General features: G+C 43.0%; 1 protein-coding gene across 2 annotated transcripts in view; it reads left to right on the top strand.

Moving 5' to 3' along the window:
• The window catches only part of SLC18A2 (solute carrier family 18 member A2), a 379,609-nt gene that overhangs the window by 126,244 nt on the left and 233,322 nt on the right, over positions 1-20,043 (top strand). For both annotated transcript variants that reach the window (XM_085603098.1, XM_085603106.1), the window contains one exon: positions 14,624-14,984. In XM_085603098.1, coding sequence (XP_085459224.1) covers positions 14,624-14,984 — 361 coding nt within the window. The remainder of the gene's footprint in view (positions 1-14,623; positions 14,985-20,043) is intronic.

The following is a 20,043-nucleotide window of genomic DNA, read 5'->3' as shown; positions in this document are numbered from 1 at the left end:
GGAATATGATTGCCTGGTTCGAACTATAATTCCTTTGTAAGGAATAAAGCCCTTTTCAGAACCTCTAATACCACGGATTCTGCCTCTTATTTTGACTGAGTTATTCTTACTAGACTTTACCGCATAAAAAATAGTACAGGTAATTTAAATATTTACCACACATCCATCATTACACTTGAGTGGGATGTGTTTAAAGTCGTGATGCAAAGGGTGTGCATCAAGACAGCTTATGGTGTACAGCTGTAATTGGATGGAAAAATAAAAGATATGATGACTTAGATACATTGACGTGGATAGAAGGGTTGTCAAGTGGTGTAAGGAAACCTTAGCCCCTCCCCCCTGCAAGAGACAGTGAGGGGGCCATTGGCAATATCCATATCCTCTGGCTGATAAGCTGACAGTGCTCCTTTGTGTATAGAAGACTGGGGGGGGGGGCACACCCCACAGGGGCATCCATTACGCCTGTGGGGGTATCTTTAACCAGAAGTGCAATAGAGAACTCACTGAGCCTCATTCAGAGTACTCTGCCCTGATGGAGAGATTGAGACATCCAGACCTCCCAGACCAAGATATACTCAATTTTTACCCATTATTATTATAAGTAATAGTATCCTTCCCATGTCGCTGTATAGCAGTAAAATAGCAAGGTATGTGTATGCCTTTCCCCTTGCAACACTCTCTGCTAAGCAGGCAGACCTGCTAGATAGATCTTAACTGTGATCGGTAAGAGGACGTGGGACGCTAAAGGGAGTGATTCTATACACCACAACTGATGTGGTTGTTGATATCCTGAGACATCAATTTGGAGGGCTGATTAGTCCCCAGCACGACGTCCCATAATCAGACCTTCGATTTATTAAACGTAGGTTTGTTTTATGTATCTTGCCGCTCCATTTTTAGAACATTAAAGGTCTTATTGGAATCACACCATAGAGCGTAGGAGTGTAGGATGGTATGCCCAAGTAATACTTCTGCTAGAATCAGATGTGGTCAACGTATAGTGATATCTGAAGGTCAGGCCTTCAGTATACATGTGAACACCAAAATAAAATAGAGTTTTTATGCCAACAAAGACCAGATTGAGTGACGGTCAACAGTGTGCCTCACCTTAATAATGATAGGACCTTAATAATAATAGGAAGTCGGTGAATACCTCATACTTGGTTAGAGAGATAAAGATTGTTGTTGTCCTGAAGAAGTTGGTTCTACAATGTATACCCACTGAAACGCGTATATGCCCCCTTGTTGATGTTACATTTTAGGAACGATGAACTATTGGTAAAATAGGGTTTCGATATTTTTAATGCTTGATTCCTTCAAATTAACAAGTATTCTGAATGACAAATATGTATGTCTTGATTTGTTTTACTCTCCCTTTATATAAGGTTTTAATAATGTATGTGCAATTTATTTCTTGTTAATCATTTTCGACAATATGAATTTTATATAACTGTACAATTGTTTTTATTATAAGTTTTATTAAATAGACTTTATCTAATTGCCTCTTTTGTTCTTTCAAGACTGTGATAGTAATTATTGAATATATGTCAGTGAAGAGAGTGGTGTGTGAGTTATCTGATTTTTGATCTCTCCAAGAAAAATCTTTTTTGTTAATACCTGCTTGATAGGCCTGCCTCCACCAGTGAAATACGTGAACCTATAACACAGTTGGCCTAGAAAATGTTGAAAAAAATGGGGTCAAATTTCTCACAAATTGGCTCCAAAGCCAATGGTGTGCCAAACCAATGTAGCCTGATGCTTAGCTGGAGTTGACTAAATTTTTTAAAAGTGTGGAGGGGTTGCCGTCTGCGTGTCAATAGCTAGACCCTATATGAAATGGATGTACTTCCTTATGCTAAGAATTGTATAGTGTATGCCAGTTCCAGACTTTTGCCAAGAATTACATACAATATGACAGCTAGTGGCAATTGTCATTTTTACTCACACACTTACACACACGCACGCATTCACACACAGGCACGCACACACTCCCTCTCTCTCTCTCCCACTCCCAAAGACACACTTACAATACAGTTAACTGTTCAATAAAAGCACAGACCACAAAAAAGTTATAACAATGTTTTGAAATTTTTACTTACAAAGAGTCCCTATATCAGCATTGCCTGTCCCAGGAAGCTGCTTTGTTGCTAGTGGCTCCCGTGCACCCTGGGCCTGGATGGGGGTTGTCTGTCACTTGACAAATTGAAACAGTTGCTGTGCAACAGTTTACAATCTTCGTGATCTAAGCCACAGTCCACTCTTCTTTGAAAAAGGAGAAGTGCACTCTGGAAATAGATTTCTCTTTTCCTGGTGCATCTTGGTCGCTACAGAGACCAGGGGTTGACAGAACAATGCCAGGGGTCGCCAGGCAGAGCCCAGCGGTCGTAACTGCGATCTCTGGCGACCCCTAAATGGCCTCCATGCAAATGCATCCAGAATGGCTACTATAATATAATGTGTAATAAAGTAGTAATAGAAGAAAGAAGAGTTTGCCCACTTGAGAAGAGTGAAGGCCTGAGAACACAGATTTCCCTAGGACATGCCGAAGCCATCATTACATTACCCAGAGCCCTCATTAAACTTTGGGAAAGCATTTTATTGTAGTATTATAAGTTAGTCACAGGACATATCCTGTCCTTGAATGACTAAAATGCCTAAAATAGGAGATCGTTTTGCAAACTGGAAACATGAACTCTGGTGCTCACAAAACCCTAAGCAAAGCATAGAAAATTACATTTTGGCTTTGTGTTCAGTTATTCATCACAAAAATACAAAACCCCCATATATATGTATTCATGACTTCCCTTGTGGCCCTAGGCAAACATGATATGAGCCACCAACCTCCTCTCAAACATCAGACAATAAGCAAGAGTAATTCACCTAGAACTCTTTGCAGCAGCCTCATTTTAATTGCAGAGTATGGCTACCATACGAAAACCCTGGAACATACTACCAATCCATTGTGCGATATTGAGGACATAGAGAACTCAACTGCCAAACATATCCCAAGCTTTCTTTCCAAGCTAAGGAAATTGTCACAAGCCAAATCTTATCCAGTTCAGTACAAAAAGTCCTCTTCGGTGTTCCATCAAAAACAAATCAGATTCCATCTCACCCATGCCAGTGAGGGATGCCCGAGAGATTTGCATAATGGAAGAAGCGCCTTAAGATCTGATCTGCACACTGGACAATCACTCTGTCTCCCATGCCTTCCCTCGTGTGTTGACCATCCTCTGTAATTGTCTCATGTGGTAACTCCTGCACGCATCTTCTGATGGAAGCGTCCAAGTTCAATTACTGTAACTGGAACTGACTGGAACTCATGTATCCTGCTACTGTTGTAGTGTTGGAGTGGTGTGGCTCACTGGTTAGAGGCAGCAGACCCGGAAGCAGAGGACGGCCCGGGACCAGGGTTCAATTCCCGACGCGGCAGGGTCGTGGACCAAGGCCAGCGGACTCGATAATTCTCGCCTTGGTGCCTACTCTAACCAGGGATCACACTCGGCAACTCTGGGCATTAGCTTGCCTCATCTCCACAACGGCCCCCCACATTCGCCGGGGATGCCTGGTTTCACCTTGGAGATACCCAGGAGGGACCATCTCACAGGGATAGCCAGGACGGGTTCCCCAGTGGTCTACAGCGCCACGACGCCTTAGGGCAGCAGTGTGCTTTACAAGACACATTACATTACATTGTAAAGTGCTCTGATGCCTTCGGGCCGTGTCCGATCTATATAAAATGTGAAAAATAAGTGTGGGCACAAATCACGACTGAGGAGTTGGCACACACGTGCTTGATGGATCAGACAAGAGTCTCTGAGATAGTGGTGATGGAGAACCACCTCGCAGGCAAATAGGCCCAACTGGCATTCAAATAAAAAAGGAATTATAGGAGTAGAAACTAAAAATAATAGAACATATATGAGTTTCTGACAAAAAAAAGCACAAGTCTTCTTCCTAAACAGGGTGACCAAGTAAGTCTACACGCAGCTAGAAATTAGAGAGAAAACAGCAAATCACTTAGGCAACACTGTGCACCCTCCGCATCATCGCAGCTCTGCACGGTTTGTTCAAAACAGTAAAAAAAAAAGGCTATGGAAATTAAAACACACATGCAGGTTTCTCTATTAAGGGGTCTCAGTGAGTGCAATAGAGATCCTTTGAGCACACAAACCAGCTGTGTATTATGCTCCAGTGAACAGAACTTGCTCTATTTATTTTCGTTACTGTGGGCACAGAGATTTTTTTGGGGTGGGGGATTAGTGACTGAAGTCACACACACACACACACACACACACACACACACACACACACACGTCCATCCGTCAAAAATGCTGAGTCTGCACCCTCGATACAGCTAAATAAATAGGTCACGCCCCGTAGGTGTCTGCATAAAGACAAGCACAAGAAAGCAGCACCCCCGTTCTGGGAGTTAGATACGCACTTACGAAGGAACCTGCACCTCCGTCCATTATCTGATTGTGTTTGCTTTGATTGAATGAATTCCCTTGACCACAAACTACCTCCAGTGTTCCTTTTCATCGTGATTTGTAGTCTTGGTGATTTAAAGGGACAGAGTATTTATGACATTTTTTCAGCAACAGACAAATGATTAGACCACTAAGCACACAATTTCAACATTTTAAACATATATCGAAACATATATCCCTAAAATTCACCATGTGTCTAGTCAGGACTGGGATGTCACAACTAAGATCTCTTAAGCCCCACGCACCCCAAGTACCAGCTCCACAACATGTAACACCCACACCCAAGATCCTGCCCTGTCAATCCTGGCTACAGAGCTCATTTCCTTAAATGCGAGACTGCTTCTGTACAGCCAGGAAACCCCCAAAATGGATGAAACATGACTGCAGGACAGAGTGCCATTTGCATTTAAACAATACACAATTCCAGCCCTCCTAAATAATCCATAATACCTGGAACCACAGCAGCCAGATCTTACTGCTCCCACATCTAGAGCAACCCCGGATCCAATCGACATCAATAACACTCAGCTAACTGCAGAATGACCAATACAATGCCGCACAAGTTTCAGACCTCCTTTGTCTGGCATATATGTGTATTGTTCTCAGAAAGCTCAGCAGTAACTTCAAATGAATTAGTGTCGCCAAGTCACAAATCAGCCTTCAAAAACAGAGCAAAAATGGAAGAGGAAGTAGGGATGCCAAACTCAATGGCAAAAGTCTCCCGTATACAGCGGCAGCGGCTCCTCCGCTAAGCCAGATGAGCGTCGGCCGTCAGGAAAAATAAAATGATAATAACACAATGTTATTATCATTGTATTTTTCCCGTACTGGCCCAGTTGTGTTTTGTTTAAGTTGCGGTGCGTGGTGTGCCTGGGCTGTCAGCCAGCAGGTGGAGGAGTGGTGTGTGGACTTAAGTGAGCATGATGGTTCATCCGGCCGTCTTGGGCCGGCCAAGCAGTCATGAGCACTTAGCATGCTCTCCACCAGCTGTAATACACAGCCTGGGTGTAGAACATGCGCAGGCTCCTACTACCTGTCTGAGCACCAAACCACGGCACTCAGACCAATGCCGACATTGCTATTAGCAGCATTGTGATTGGTTATGGGAGACTGGGAGCCTGTGTGCTTCCTGCTCCTGCATCACCGACGGCGGCAAGGTAAGTGGAATTTTCTTCTTTTTTTTAACACCTTCCTGCCCCACTACCACTGTCTTGTATCAGCCACCACTTGTATACAGAGCTGAAAACGCCACAAGATGCAACCTGCAAGTTCTCTGTCCTACATCGTCTTCTAATTGGCAACAACTCAATGGTCGTAGCTTCAGTGGTCATGGCTAGAAAGAAGTGAAAAGAAAATGATGTCCCACAATTAGGACACAGTTTGCTTAGAAATTAAATGTTCATGTGTCACAAGCAAAGATGGCAACTAAAGTAAACCTCTTTAAAATTCAGGCCTATATTAACTATACTCAATCTAAACACAAATAAGCAGCATTTCTGTCCAAACAGCATTAGCGTGTCTATGCATTAATGTCGCCTATATACAAACATTTAATGTAAAAAAAACACTTTCAAAACAAAGCGAAAACAGATGACTTGGCCATATACTCATGACCTTAAAATGTAAAGAACTCAACCTAGTGCATATGGTGTACAGAAGACAGTCCATGTGTCATTTAAAAGCCTATAACCAAATTCTAGGTCACCACCACTCTCCAACTAGAACCAGTCTTATTCCCTCTCTATAGACTATGGTCATGCTTACAACTGTGGGGATTATCAGATGAACAATGGGAGACGTGATCCTGTAACTGAACAGCCAAAAAAGTGCACACACACTGGAAGACCAAGGAACCTTGATGCAAAGTTGATCTCTCCGGTAAAAGATCGGGAGGCATTTTAATATGCAAGTAGTACCGACAGAGTCCTATTCAATAATTTTCATTATACCCCAACAATAACACAAAACAGGGTACACCATGGAGGGGGATATCATCTTGGCAGCAATCTGTGCAACCAGAGATGCACTTGAAAAGAAAATAGACATTGTGGCTTTGGACATTATTTTCCTCTGGGATGATCAGCACAAGATGTCTGATCGCATTGGAAAAACAGACATAGCAGTGTGTAAGAAATTGGTTGATTGGTTGAGAGGAATGAGAGCCCCACACAAGTAATAAACACAGTCCTTATCAGGGGGAACCACAAAAGTCACTGTAATCGCTCAGTGGCCAAGAAAAGGGATACTCATATGAAAAGGAAAGACTCCGTCATGCTAGTATTTCTTTATTAGTGAGTTCTCCTCAAATAAAAACAAACAAAAGGGGTTCATGGAACAGTCCACAGACAAGGAAAGTAGTCTTCTTCTGTATGCTTCCTTATTAGTGAGTTCTCAAAGAAAAACAAACAAAAGGGGTTCGTGGAACACTCCACAGACAAGGGTCCTCTGTATGCTTCCTTTCTCTCTCGGGGCACAACAGGGCTAGGTCCCAATGGACAGTTGCGGGGGTCGATGGTATGTTTTGGTTTTTCCCTCAATTCAACAAACAAAAAAGAGAAAAAAACAACAACAGGAGGTTAGGAGAAGGGCTATGGGATTCCTGTATAGACCTCCACCTAAACACCCAAGTGGCTGCGTACTCTACAGGTACTTCAGGGCATGCAGTGCTCTGGTGCTGGTTTACAGCTCCCACTTCCCTACTGCAAAATAGCGGCGAAGTGGTACTTGCCTCTGGCCATGGCCCTCCTGGGTCGTGGCAGAAGGAGTCCAGACGTCCACTTCACTCTCGGGATGATTGGACCGGTAGGTGTTGCCTCTGGGCTGATCCTTGCGGTCTTCTCCTGCCTCTTTCTCCTGGCTCCTCCTTGTGGACTCCTTGTTCCTGGATCCCTCGCTTCCAGCCTCCACTCTCTCGGGCTCCTGGCTCTTCACCTCCTCACTCTGGCTATCTTCTTCTGGTGCTCCTGTCCCTCCTGACAGCGCGTCGCTCTCTCTTCCAGCGCTCCGCACTCTCGGCACTTCAAGCGCAGTAGCGGTCACGTGATCGGCATCCTGCGCTGCTGGGAAGGTAACCGATTGCCCTCCAGGTGCGTCACCGCAGCCATCTTAGGTCTCGCGGTCGCGGGATTACAGTCACTAAATAAGTCTATGCTTAACCCTGTTACAAAAGAAGTCAGGCTTAACTTAGAGCAATGTGTAAAGTATTTATGCAGTACTCAAGCAATTATAAAGTGAAAAAACAACACAAAAAAGTCCCAAACCAATTTAGAAAAATAGAGAATAAGTAGAGCTGGAGATACAAATTTTTAACGTTTTCAATAGAAATAGCACCAAAAAGCACAAAGCACCAATCTCTGTTAGCTGGTGGAGCTGGACCAGGGTCAAAGTCAAAAGTTAAGGCTGACCGCAACTGAGCGGCAGGTCAGATACAGGGACCAGGTTAGTCCTGGTGGAAGGATTACCTTCTGACTTTGGCGTGGGTTTGAAGGTCGTAGGTATCTAGGGAGTTGGTGACCACAGACAGCCGCCACTCCAGGTCCCAGAATCACTTGGAGGCTGCTCAGCGGGATTTGGTGTTAAAGTCATGGAAGCAAGAGATCGGGTCCACTAACATCAGAGTCTGTGGAGCTGTCAATCGGGTGCCGTTCGGTTTTGGAGTTGGTGGAGCGGTAGATTATGTGCTGCTCAGCTCCAGAGAGGGTAGAGCTATTGATCCGGTGCTACTCAGCGTTGCTCTGCATTGAGTCCAGTGAAGCCTTCAGTAGGGTTGGAAGAAGTGCACTCTGACAGCAGCGAAGGGTCGATGACCTTGAGGGCAATTCTTGGGGGTCAGAACTCACTCCGAGGGAGGCCAGCAGAGAGGTCCAGGTTAATTCCAGTTGGGTCTGGTGAACTGGAAAGCTTGACTTGTCCCTGTAGTCAAACAGGAAGTTAGCCAACTGACCATTGGAGTCACTTCTGGGGTCCTGGGTTCAAGGCAAGCAGGTCCAGTCTTTCTTCTTCAGACAGCAGTGCAGTTCTTCTTCTGAATGTTCTCAGCTCCAGGACTGTTCTTGTCAAAGGTTCTGATGATTATGCTTTCATTTCAAATGTCAGCCTATTTGTGTGGGGCACGCCCCATTTGTCTAACCCTAAACTGGTTCTAGTCAGTTCTTCCCTTCTCCAAGGGTTTGGCTTTAATCGGCCTAGTGGAACAAAGGGCAGGCATGCTCAGTTGTGGGCTCTATTTGCTAGTAACAGGACAGGAGGCAGGAAGGGGCTGGGGGCAGCCCACAATCTACCCTTCGAAGCTCAGGAAGGGCTGATTAAAACCCCCCAGATTATCCTGCTCAGGAGAGGAACACACTTTCCCATATCCAAGGCCATTTTGTCCCCAGTCTGGAAGGAATAACATTATGCCGCAGGGGAGTAATTAACAGTCATGTGACCTTGGACATTGGCAAAAAAGGCACATTTGGTTAAGGCAGAAAAAAAATCCAACTTTCTAAAAGAGCCATTTTCAGAATACAATTTAAAATCCAACTTGACCATTAAAGAAGATTTTAAATTACATTTTAAAAGAGTGGAATAAGTATTTCTTTATTGGCTTTCAAACTGAAGTTATCATTTACTAAGTGCAACAAGGTAACCCAGTGTTAATCTATGGGAGAAGAAGCCTTGTTGCAGTGAAAAACTTCTAATGGCATGTAAAACATAAGTACACGTGTTCTACTTTTTAAACACCATGCACCCTGACATACGAGCCTTTGGGGCCAACATTAGGGGTAGCTAATAAGTATTAGATGGAAGGTTAAGCCTGGCAAAAAAAATATTTTGCCATGGAAAAATGGCAGTATAAAACTGCACTACAAGCTGTCGTGGCAAGACTGGGACATATTTTACAGTATTACTTTGGTGGTACTATGAGCTCTACAGCCTACGAGTAGCATTTAATTTACAGGTCATGTTTACATATAGTAGCAGTGCATGTAGTGTCATTTGCTAATGACTTAGAAATAAACTACAACTGCCAATAAGGTGTATACTAATTTCACCATGTTTGGAAGGGAGAGCAAAAGCACTTTACCACTGAGTGGCAGGAGTAAAATGCACAGAGTAAAAATGCAACCAAAGCAGGTTCCGCATAAAAAGAAGATTGAAGGCAAAGATTCGAGGGAATACTATGCAAAAGATCGTAATTTCCAACAAAGAGGTAGATCTGAAACCAACAATGGAAGAACTCAAGAGACAAATGTGTGACCACACAGAAACGGTGTTGTTCCTGCAATATCGGGCAGAGATTCTGAGGAGCGGCATGCAGAAAGAATCAACATACAAAGTGAATTGAGGGAAGATATATAGTGACCTACCTGAAACAATGGATATGACAGTGAGTGGCTCCTGAGGATTTGACAATTTTTTTGCCCTGGATCAGTGTATAGAGGACCGGTGAGACCTCCTCCACCTGGAACATCCCCCCCAGCCTATGATGGCAAAGTTACTTCATTGCTGCCACAGGGACGATATTCTGCAGCAGGTGCATGAAAAAGGTAGTTTGGAAATTAAGAACCAGAGAATAATTATATTTTTGGACTTTACTGCTGCATTCCAACAGCAAAGAGCCTCTTTCACAAGAGTGAAACATAGACTACGTGAGATGGGAGTTAAATATGCCCACTTTATTTGCACCAAGTTCAAACTAATGACTGTCAAACGCTCTAGAATTTTATCCTCTCTGCAAGTGATCTGGGAGTGGGCAGATGCACATGAGTTAGGATAAGGCTCCATTGACTATGACAGGAGTACCACCGTGAGCCAACGTAGCAGGAAGCAGAGACAAGTAGGGATACTAACCAGAATGCAGGCTCAACCTGAGAGAGACTGAGAAGTCAAGATGGCTGGTGGAATCAGGAGTGACACCCTTAGAACAGTATGGGTTAGTTTGTCAAAAGAAAGAACGGACTTGGACACCAATCATGATGATGACCTTTCATGATCATTGGACAGGGAAGACAAAATGGCAAGGATTACTCTGTGCACAGCAGTTGACCTCCATTAAATGGAGAAATGAAATGCTTACAATAAAAAGTTGAAAGGTGGAGTACTGGATGGGTGAACCTTCATATGAAATGCCTGCCAGGTTATATACAGATTGCTGGTGGGACACTGGCCGGGTGCTGCCAAAAGGCATTCCAAAAACAGGGAACCACTCCCCCCACCTCCACTATTAACTTTATTGATTTTTGCTTAGTTTCAATTGTCTGTTGGTTGGCTATCGCTCTAACACAGACCATTATTGAATTTAAAACTCTTATTTGGACTTTGTATTTGGATGGAAGGCCCTTGCATAGCTGTCCAAGGAGGGGTGAATTGAGTTATTTTTATAGTTTGCAATTTGTTATTGTAGTGGGTGTAGCCTATGGTGGAAAGTGTCGCGGAGACAGCAGGCACCAACAGTGGACAAAAAGTGCAACTCAAATCAAAAATGTGTATCTCATATTACATGCAGGGGGAGAAGGACTCCTAGAGCCTTTGAAGTGAGGCTAATAGGTGTGAAAATGTTAAATTACTCACATTGAATGAGTGGGACTCAATTATATGGCTAAATAATACAATGCACAGGCATATGTTAAGAAGGGAGCACTTATTGTTTGCATGAATTGCACTTGACCCTCAAGGAGGGCTACACACTACAGGAACGATGGAAGGGCTGAGTGTACTTTACACATTACTCTGCCTTTCCCTGGGGGAGGGAGGTTGTTTGATTTGGATTAGCCCCCGGGTACTCAATAAGGTGAATATTGAAATTAAGGATAAAGAAGGTAGATATATGATGGTGGTGGTTTGTTGGTGTGGACTGGATGGGAAGGACATTGCTCTAAATCATTTTTATGTCCCAAATGTTGATTATGTGGCCTTTTCAGATTCACTTTCCAGGCAAGTATGCATTATCCCATGATAATAGGGGGTAATTTAAAATGTGATGCTGATGTAGATCTGTATAGGTAGCACCCCTCTATTTCTGCCCCCCCCACAATGGAAATGTTAAAGGATCTAAAGAGATGGGTGGAACTATAGGGTCTTATTAATGCCTGGGGAGCTAGTCACTCTCATGCCTAAGACTACTTATTTTACTCTGTGATGCATGACCTCTAATTAGACCTTATGTTATGCTCGCCACAACTGCATGCTAATTTGGTCCATGGTGAATAATTGCTCAAAACATTTTCAGACCATAACCCCCTGTTTCTGTACTTGCACTGGGGGCCACAATAATGGCTACGCCCAGTTTGAAGTTGAGGGTGGCGTCTCTAGAAAACTCCGGGCCTGACTCACAAAGGTAAACACACACAAGTTTGCTGGGGAGATGCATCACGTTGTAAAGCCCTGCGCCACATTATACCCGTGTCAGATATAATGTATGAGTGTGGCAGTTCCCACGCAGGAAAGCCTTGTAGAAGTGACGCAGTGAAATCAACAAGATTTCACGGTGCCACTTCTAGGACGCCACAGCTTAAAAACCTTATGCATGCTTGAAGCAGGCATATGGAGTGACACAGAACAATAAGTAAAGACCTCCCCATGCTTTGCTGGAGTTGTGTTGTGCTTGCAACACAACTCCAGCAATGTGTGACTTTTGTGCCAACAGATGCATCCGAATTTCAGATGCATCTGTCAATCCTTGCGCCATGGTGCGCCGTGTTGTAAATACAACGCATCAATGGTGGCGCAAGGGTTTTGCATGTAGGCGCAGGGAAACTGATGCATCTCTGCTCTAATGCAGAGATGCGTCAGAGTCTTGTAAATCTGCCACCTAAAAGTTTACTTTTACTGATAGTAATTTTATGACTGCAGAAACTCTGCTCATAAAAAGTTAGGCCTGTCCAATTTTTTTATTGCGCTGAATACTCCTCTCCAACTGCGGAGTCTCTGCAGTGGTAAAATGACTAGTGGCAAAATTAAACTGGTAGTTTGTGAATACCCAAAGTATAGTAAACTTACACAAAAGTGTAGGTTTACCTTTGTAAAGCAGGCCCTGTGTTTTCAAATAGTCTACCATGGAAACAATATATAGATTTTGCTGAAAACAAGGGACAGCATCCTCTATATTAGTGGAGGGAGAGGCTTTTGAAGTTGAAATTGATGGGCACTGTATAAAATAGTTTCCAGAGTTAGATTAACACTGGTAAGGGATGTCACCATACAAGAGCAAACACTCATAATACTTGAACAAAAAAGGTCAGGGGACCATGAGTTGCAGAAAAGACTGGTAGAGGTACAGGAAACACTGAGTGGCTATGATGTGAACATTATAAGGGATACATGACTAAGGTGTACGATGAGACAGATAAATCAGGAAGCCTGCTAGAGTGTCTGTCAAACCCCAACATGAGAGTTAATTGATGGATGCAGTTGAGAAATAATATACATATTGGACACAATTGCGATATAATATATACTACTTAGGAAGATGGCACTGGTTATTTATCAAGTGGCTTGACTCACAAAGGCTGCTGCCGCGGAGGTTAGCTCTACTTTCGCAAACCTAGGGAGTATTAGAATGCCCTTTGCTCACTGTGCCAAGGTGTATGCATCATTATTGGCTGTACCTCTGTTTCGTTTGCTCATTCACAATATCATGGTCAAAATCTGGGTGCACATTCTGTTACTGTTTGATGTTTTCGAAGGGTTCCTGGTTTCGATGTGCTGAAGCTTGGGGTGGCCATTTGCTACCTACACCTGTGACTTCTAGACAATGAGTATGTTATGGCTTCACTGACTTCACTGTGTTTCATATTATAGCAGTGCAGTGGACAATTGGTAGTTACTTTCTCTGTTCGTGTATAATAGGCACAATCTGCTACTGGCAGCTTTGACTATGGGTAGAGTGTAAATTGCGCAATCTTATGACTCATTGGTCTTTAAGCAAATAATGGTGAGAAGAGTATCAAGAATGCATTATTTTATACACATAGTCCATTCATAGTTATTGTAGAAATATTTTTCATGTAACATGTCCTTCAATGCGTGTTTTTCGGTACCAATCTTTGGTATGAGTACTTGCGGTTACAGCCAAAGCGTGTTTCGGCCTTTTAGCCGCATGCCAGTGTTGGCATTCTCAAGCCTTTCAGTAATTCTGAAATGGTTACAACTGAGTCCCATTGTTTTATTTATCCCAGGGTCCCTTGCTTCCATGGAGGGGTAAATAAGTATTAAGAACCTCCTCGGAGTTCAGTCTGCTTCCAACTACTTTCTCAAGTTGTGACCTCTCAGAATTTCAAAGTTTCTTTTTCATTTGGTCTTTCTAATTCCTGACAAGTATTCCTAGTAGATACGGGATTTGAGTGTAAATTTTAGCTGGAAGGTCCTCCTGTGGCATTAAATACTGTAGAGTTCTGTTTTCACGATTTTCTTGTCTGTTCCCAAGCTCGGCCATCTGACTGCCCAGTCCATAATCTGACATAATTAACAGGCTAAAGGGTATGAGGGGGGTTACAGAATTTGTGTGTTACATAATTGTGAGGGCCGCAGCTCCCGGTAACCATTGTTAATGCCTTGTTTGAAACTAGACACTAACAATTGCCACAGGGTGCTGTGGTCCTCAAAACTATGTAGTGTTTATAATCTGATCCAGGGTTTCAGAGTTCTCCTGCAGCTCTCTATTGTTATGTCCTTCTTAAATTTTGGATGGCTATATTTTCTGTAGGCAGACAATTCATAGTTTGCATCTAATATCTGATGTGTGTTAGCAGCCTTTATATGTGTAATATATAGTGGTTGCTTAAGGTATAGATATCCTGCAGGGGAAATTAAGAAGTTGTGAGTTGGCTTGCCCTAAGATCGTTGGATCAAATGCCATGGGATTGCCCGCGTGCCTTTTGCACACATACATAAAGTTGCTAAAGCAAAAGCACGTGATCAAAATGGACCACAATTGTAATTGGGTGATGAATTAATCTCGTGCTAGTTAAGCAAAGCCAAACTTTCCTGGTCAAGTGTGAAGAGGAGGAGGGAAATGGAACTAAGAAGCAGAAGGTGCTGCAGAGAGGGTTCTGCGTACAGCTATGCCTGTGCGAACAGCTTCTACGGTGCATTCATTGTGATGTGAGCTTTGCACATTTTCCACTATTCATGTTTCACCTTTACCTCCACAGTTCCCATCATTCCCAGCTACCTGTATGGCTTGACGCATGAGATCAACGAGACGGAGCTGCAGACAGCCAGGTCGACGGGAGATGTGGCAGTAGCCGCTACCATCAACAGTTTCCAGACCATTTTTTCCTATTACAACAACTCAACATTAATCACTGGGAACGTCACAGAGGAGATGATATTGAATGGGCCCAATCCCACTACCAACCGGCCACCAACACCAAATGCCACTACAATTCCTTCAGATTGTCCAAAGGCAGACTCTGATCTGCTGAACGAAAATGTGCGCGTGGGGCTTTTGTTTGCATCAAAGGCCACTGTCCAGCTGATCACAAACCCCTTCATAGGACCACTGACCAACAGGTAAGTCCTTTCACTTTTCATTTAACTTTCCTTGAATATATTCCATGTCAACGGGCTCCTCAATCACAAATAACCAATAAGATGCATCCCACCCATAAGCCATGACCTGGACCTCACATATGGTAATACAAATAAGAAATATGATTTAAACAGCTTCTGTATCTTTTATATTAAAGCATTCTGAGTGACATTTATGAATTATTGCGTATGTATGTATTTATTTATTTATAGTATTTATATAGCATGGATCTAGCCATTTGGGCAACAGAGCACTTTGCAATTAACCAGAAGTACAATACAGAGTACTATGGAGGGGATACAAAATCATTGAGGGTATTAGCGTGAAACCGAGGTGGTCATGGAGGGGTATAGAGTTGAACATATAGGTTCAAAACAGGTGACTTTTCAGGTTCTCTCTGAATTGTAAAGGATTGTAATTAATCCTTAAGTCTTCATAGAAATCATTCCAGTGTCTCAGGACATGAGAATGTCACTTCAAAATCTTGGACTTTCTTACTTTTGTGATTTCTAGAATCAGTTGTGAATGATTTCTGGTGCTTGTCTTCCTTCCCGGGGAGCTTGAGTTAATCTTTCAAGTAAAAGGGTAGTCCCAGCTGTATAGTTTCATGTGTAATGCAGGCCATATAGAAATACATTCTGTCATCTAGGGTCAGCCATTGGGCATCTTTAAAGATGGAGGTGATGTGATCTGATTTCTTGGTGCCTTTGACAAGAAGGAAAGCTATGTGTAGGATGCTCTGAGGGTTGGAGCAAGAGAAAGTTTGTGGCAGCCTGTGAGTAAGGCATTACCACCTTTGAGGTGTGCTAGGTCCAGGGCTTTAGCAGTGGTCCTGAAATATTATATAGAGGATTTGAATTTTTGTGTGAATGTAAAGCTGAATGAGGCTGTTTTGGTTAGCTTGGAAATGTGTGGTTTCATGGAGATATTCTGGTTAATTGTGAAGCCTAAAGATTTAGATGACTGGACTAATGTTGGTGTAATGCTTAAGTCGGTAGCAGCCTGATTTAGAGTTTGGTCGTCAAGGTACTTCATTGCAACGGCAACTGAATACCCTCTCCACCAAACTGAAGGTCCAGCTTTCTCATTTAGAGCCGGGCAGACATTCTTGGTGTTCACAGCAAAGACTACTCTGTCTTCACCACCGACATGGACGTCTGACTGCATGACAGAGTAATAGCCGTCAGAGGTTTGGCCAAGTGTCCTCCCACTCGAATAAGACTGAGTGAACACATGGTCAGTTTTCACTATCTGTCACTGCGAGGTACAACCTGAAGTAAGGGGCAGTGAAAACTGCAAAATGCCCCCCTCACTATAAGACAAATCTTCCATGTTGAGGAGGACATTTTTCTTTTTTTTCCAGGACAAAATCCAACTTTGGGTTTTTGTTATGGAATATAAAAAAAAGTTTTAGGTTTTCCGTGCAGCTCCCTCATGGAAACAAATAAAAACACATTTTAAGGTTTTTGTGCCACTCCGTCATGGAGCCATCGGTCAAACCTACAATGCATTGACAGGAACTGCCATGATGTCGGTTTCTGCCAATGCTAGAGATGTCTGCTGGTCCGTTGGATATCTCTGAGTTTGGCAGGAGGGTACTCCAGCAGGGTGATATAGTGCTTTGCTCCATTGCCTTGACAGAGCAAACACCTGTCTGTCAAACTCTAAATCAGGCCGTAAGACTTTGCTGCCAGTTATGTACTGGGGTAGGTGGGCTTAGCAAACATAAGAGGAGCAATTTCATTATAGAGGGATTGAGTTTAAGACCAAATAAATTCATACATTTTATAAGGTTTTCCAAAAATAGTTTGAGGGTGGGAATGTCTAATATTTTGTGGTAGATTTAGGTGGCATCTGCATACTGGAGCATTGTTAGTCCTGCAGGGTGTAGCATGGTTTCACAGGGCTCCAGGTAGAGGCTGAATAAAAGAGGAACAGCATAGAGCCTTGGGGTACGATGCAAACTAATGGGAGGGGGTATGAAGTGTATTTGTCCATTTTCACAAACTGTGACGGAGGGGTAAAGAAGGTTTGGGAACCTTTCAGGGCTATAGCATTCATTCTTATTTTTGAAGATATGCTTTTTAGAAGGGTTCAGTGGTTTCTGGTGTTGAATGCTGCGGACAATTTAAGTATAGCTAAAATTCAGACATTTCCACTTTCCATCATCAAGGGCATCATCAGTGATTTGAAGGGTGGTGGATTCCATTCTGCATTTAGGGCTCGTAGTAGTTTAGGAGGCAATTTTCTGGGTTCATTTGATTTGTGGGATGGACGCGGAGGGTATGCAGCTTTTTCTAAGATTTTTCTAAGGTCAGTTTGGGAACTGGTGTCAGGATTTTGAATTGATTGGAGTCCAAGTTAAGTTTTTGTTCAGGAGAGGTGTGATCTGACCGGATTTGAATAAGGACAACCCTCTTACTTTTGGCCAACCTCTTACCTGGATTCTAGAATCTATCTAGTGCCCTTGTACAATTAAAACCGATGGATAATGAATGATAGACACATTCTGTTACATAGTATAACAACATGCACATGGTGTTATATTTTAAATGTACCCATCAATTCATACACCCTCGTTCTCTCAATACTGTAAAGATATTATCACATGGATTATACGTGGTCCGAGGCACATCAGGAAGTATGAGTCCCTTTTAACTTACATATGTGATGATGGGACAGGAACTGACATCACTTGACTTTTGATCCTCAATAGCATTGGGGATGTGGCCTTGCAAGAGGTGACGTCACTGAAAGTGGAGTCTGTAAAATGTGGAAAATACCTGAAATGTATTTCAAATGACTTCAAATCCTCGCCCACTTCCTGAGGCACTCTGCAGTGGATACTCGGTAATTAATAGCACCGAAGGGAATGAAGCATTAACAAAGCCGACAGGTTTGACTTTAGAAGCGTGCAAGTACACAAAGGGACAAACCATCCAGACGCACCTGGAAACTCAACAGAATTGACGCTTCCATGCATGCACGGACAAACACACAGGGAGGCGTCTGTGTGCACAGACAATGTGAATGCAGACACTTGTACACACAGACACACGCATATTGGCACAAAGGCAACAAATACCACACAATGGGTGCCTAAGCATCCCAGCAACACACATGCAAATACCCACTAACATAGAACTCACATGGGCACACTAGAGGCGCGCGTAATATGAACCCATGTAATATGTGACGCCTTGAGCCAGTTCTGTATTTTTGGTAAAAAACATTGTATATTCTTCCAAGATTAAGCCTTTTCTTGCAATGGTAAAATAAAAAATTCAAGTCCGAGCAGAAAGAGTTGCTGTCTACAGAGCTAACTGAAGGAGTCACTGATGACATGTTTTGCTCAGCAACCATTGTCTACACAAATTATCTACACAAATTTAACCATTGTAGAGATAATTATAAAATAAAAAATAAACATTTCATCTTCATGAATTCAAAGCAATAATAGCTTTTTGCAATAATGTAGATAAAACCTTTCAATTGTCTCAAATTTTCTTTGCTATCAAATATGTGAAGAGGTCTTATTTACAATTAACAAAAAACAGGGAGCACCTTATAATAAACGATTTTACGTGCAATATATTCGGAGCTGGGAAATACACACTGGCTATTAGAGTTCTGAATGCTTTTTTCCCCTGCCTTCCTACTACCACCAGCACCAATGAAGATCTCAGATGCTATATATTTACGAGGTGAGAAACCTAAACTCCACTCTGTAACAGTCATACGCTGGGCTCTTGCAGGAACACCCACCCAATTGCAAAGTCTACATTTCCACATATCACACCCTGGTGCGTTCTTGTTAGTCTTTTACCGAACGTATTTGGCATAAATTAATGTTGCCATGAGCAAATCGTTAAGCAAATCCTATAATGTATCTGAGGTTTCCCCACAAATAGTACATCTATTTATTTCTTTAATTACGTTTAATCTAAGTCTGGGCGGGGAACTCCACTCCGCCCACGGAGTTTTCTACTCTCGCGCAGTTCCCTAAAACTCGAGGAGCGGATTTTTTTCCACCGCTTGCGTTCATCAGCGTCAAGTTGTCGAGCGCGAGTGAGTAAAATCCACCTCCCAGTGAGATTTTTCCTCGTTTGCAATCGTCAACATCAAGTTGGCGAGCGTGAAAAATCAACCTCCCGGTGAGATTTCTCAGCGTGGGTGGTCAGATTTCTCGTTGCGAGCGGTCGCGTATGGTCGCAACCGCTCACATTGATAAACCGTCCGTTCGTGTTGAGAAAGCTGCAGCACGAGTAAAAATTTACTGGAGTGGCAGAAAGGAAGCAGCGCCCCCTTGCGCTGTGCATGGTGCCGTTCGCGATGACTGCACAGTGCAGACAAGCACCTGCTACTGAAAATCACCACGAGCGGTATTTATCTAAAGAAACTCCGTCGCTTATGGAGCTCCGCGTAGCGCAACGGAGTTTTTTTTGCAATTCGCACAGTTTCGCGGAGCAGAACTCAGAGAACTCCGCCCAGGTTTAGTTTAATCAGGTAAGTGTCTTGCTAAAATACTTCATTCATTTCCAAGATAGATCTAGAAATAGCAATATGATATCTGATTTGCATGTTTTCTGTCACCGCCACTGCTCTTGGTGCTTCTTAATGTTTTGGAGAATCTATTGAAAAGTTACCCCACTGGAGACCACAACTTTCAGCCTCCATCTAGTTGTTCTTGCCTTTAGTGTTAGAGTGTTACCAGACCTCAAGAAATCTATATCACCAGAACTTTGGGTTTTTTCTGTGTCCTCTTTAGAAGATGCTCTTATTCACCATTTTCTGTCTGTGCCACATACTTTTATCTACCCGTTGTAGTGTCTTGAGATTATGTGCGCTAGGACCCTTGGGGTTCTGGGCGGACTCTAAAGAGGAATTACGTAATCTGCTGGGAGGTGCTAAGGTGTGGTTATAAAAGTTTGACGCAATGCGTGCAGTGTATGTGGATGTATGTTGAAGAATAAAGATGCATATTGCAGAGCTCTGTAACCAGCATATTCCATTTGAATGCTCCCTGGCTTTGGAGGACGC

This window comes from Triturus cristatus, chromosome 1_2 (genome assembly GCF_964204655.1).
Source record: "Triturus cristatus chromosome 1_2, aTriCri1.1, whole genome shotgun sequence".
Lineage (NCBI taxonomy): Eukaryota > Metazoa > Chordata > Amphibia > Caudata > Salamandridae > Triturus > Triturus cristatus.
This window is presented reverse-complemented; position numbering and strand designations above follow the sequence as displayed.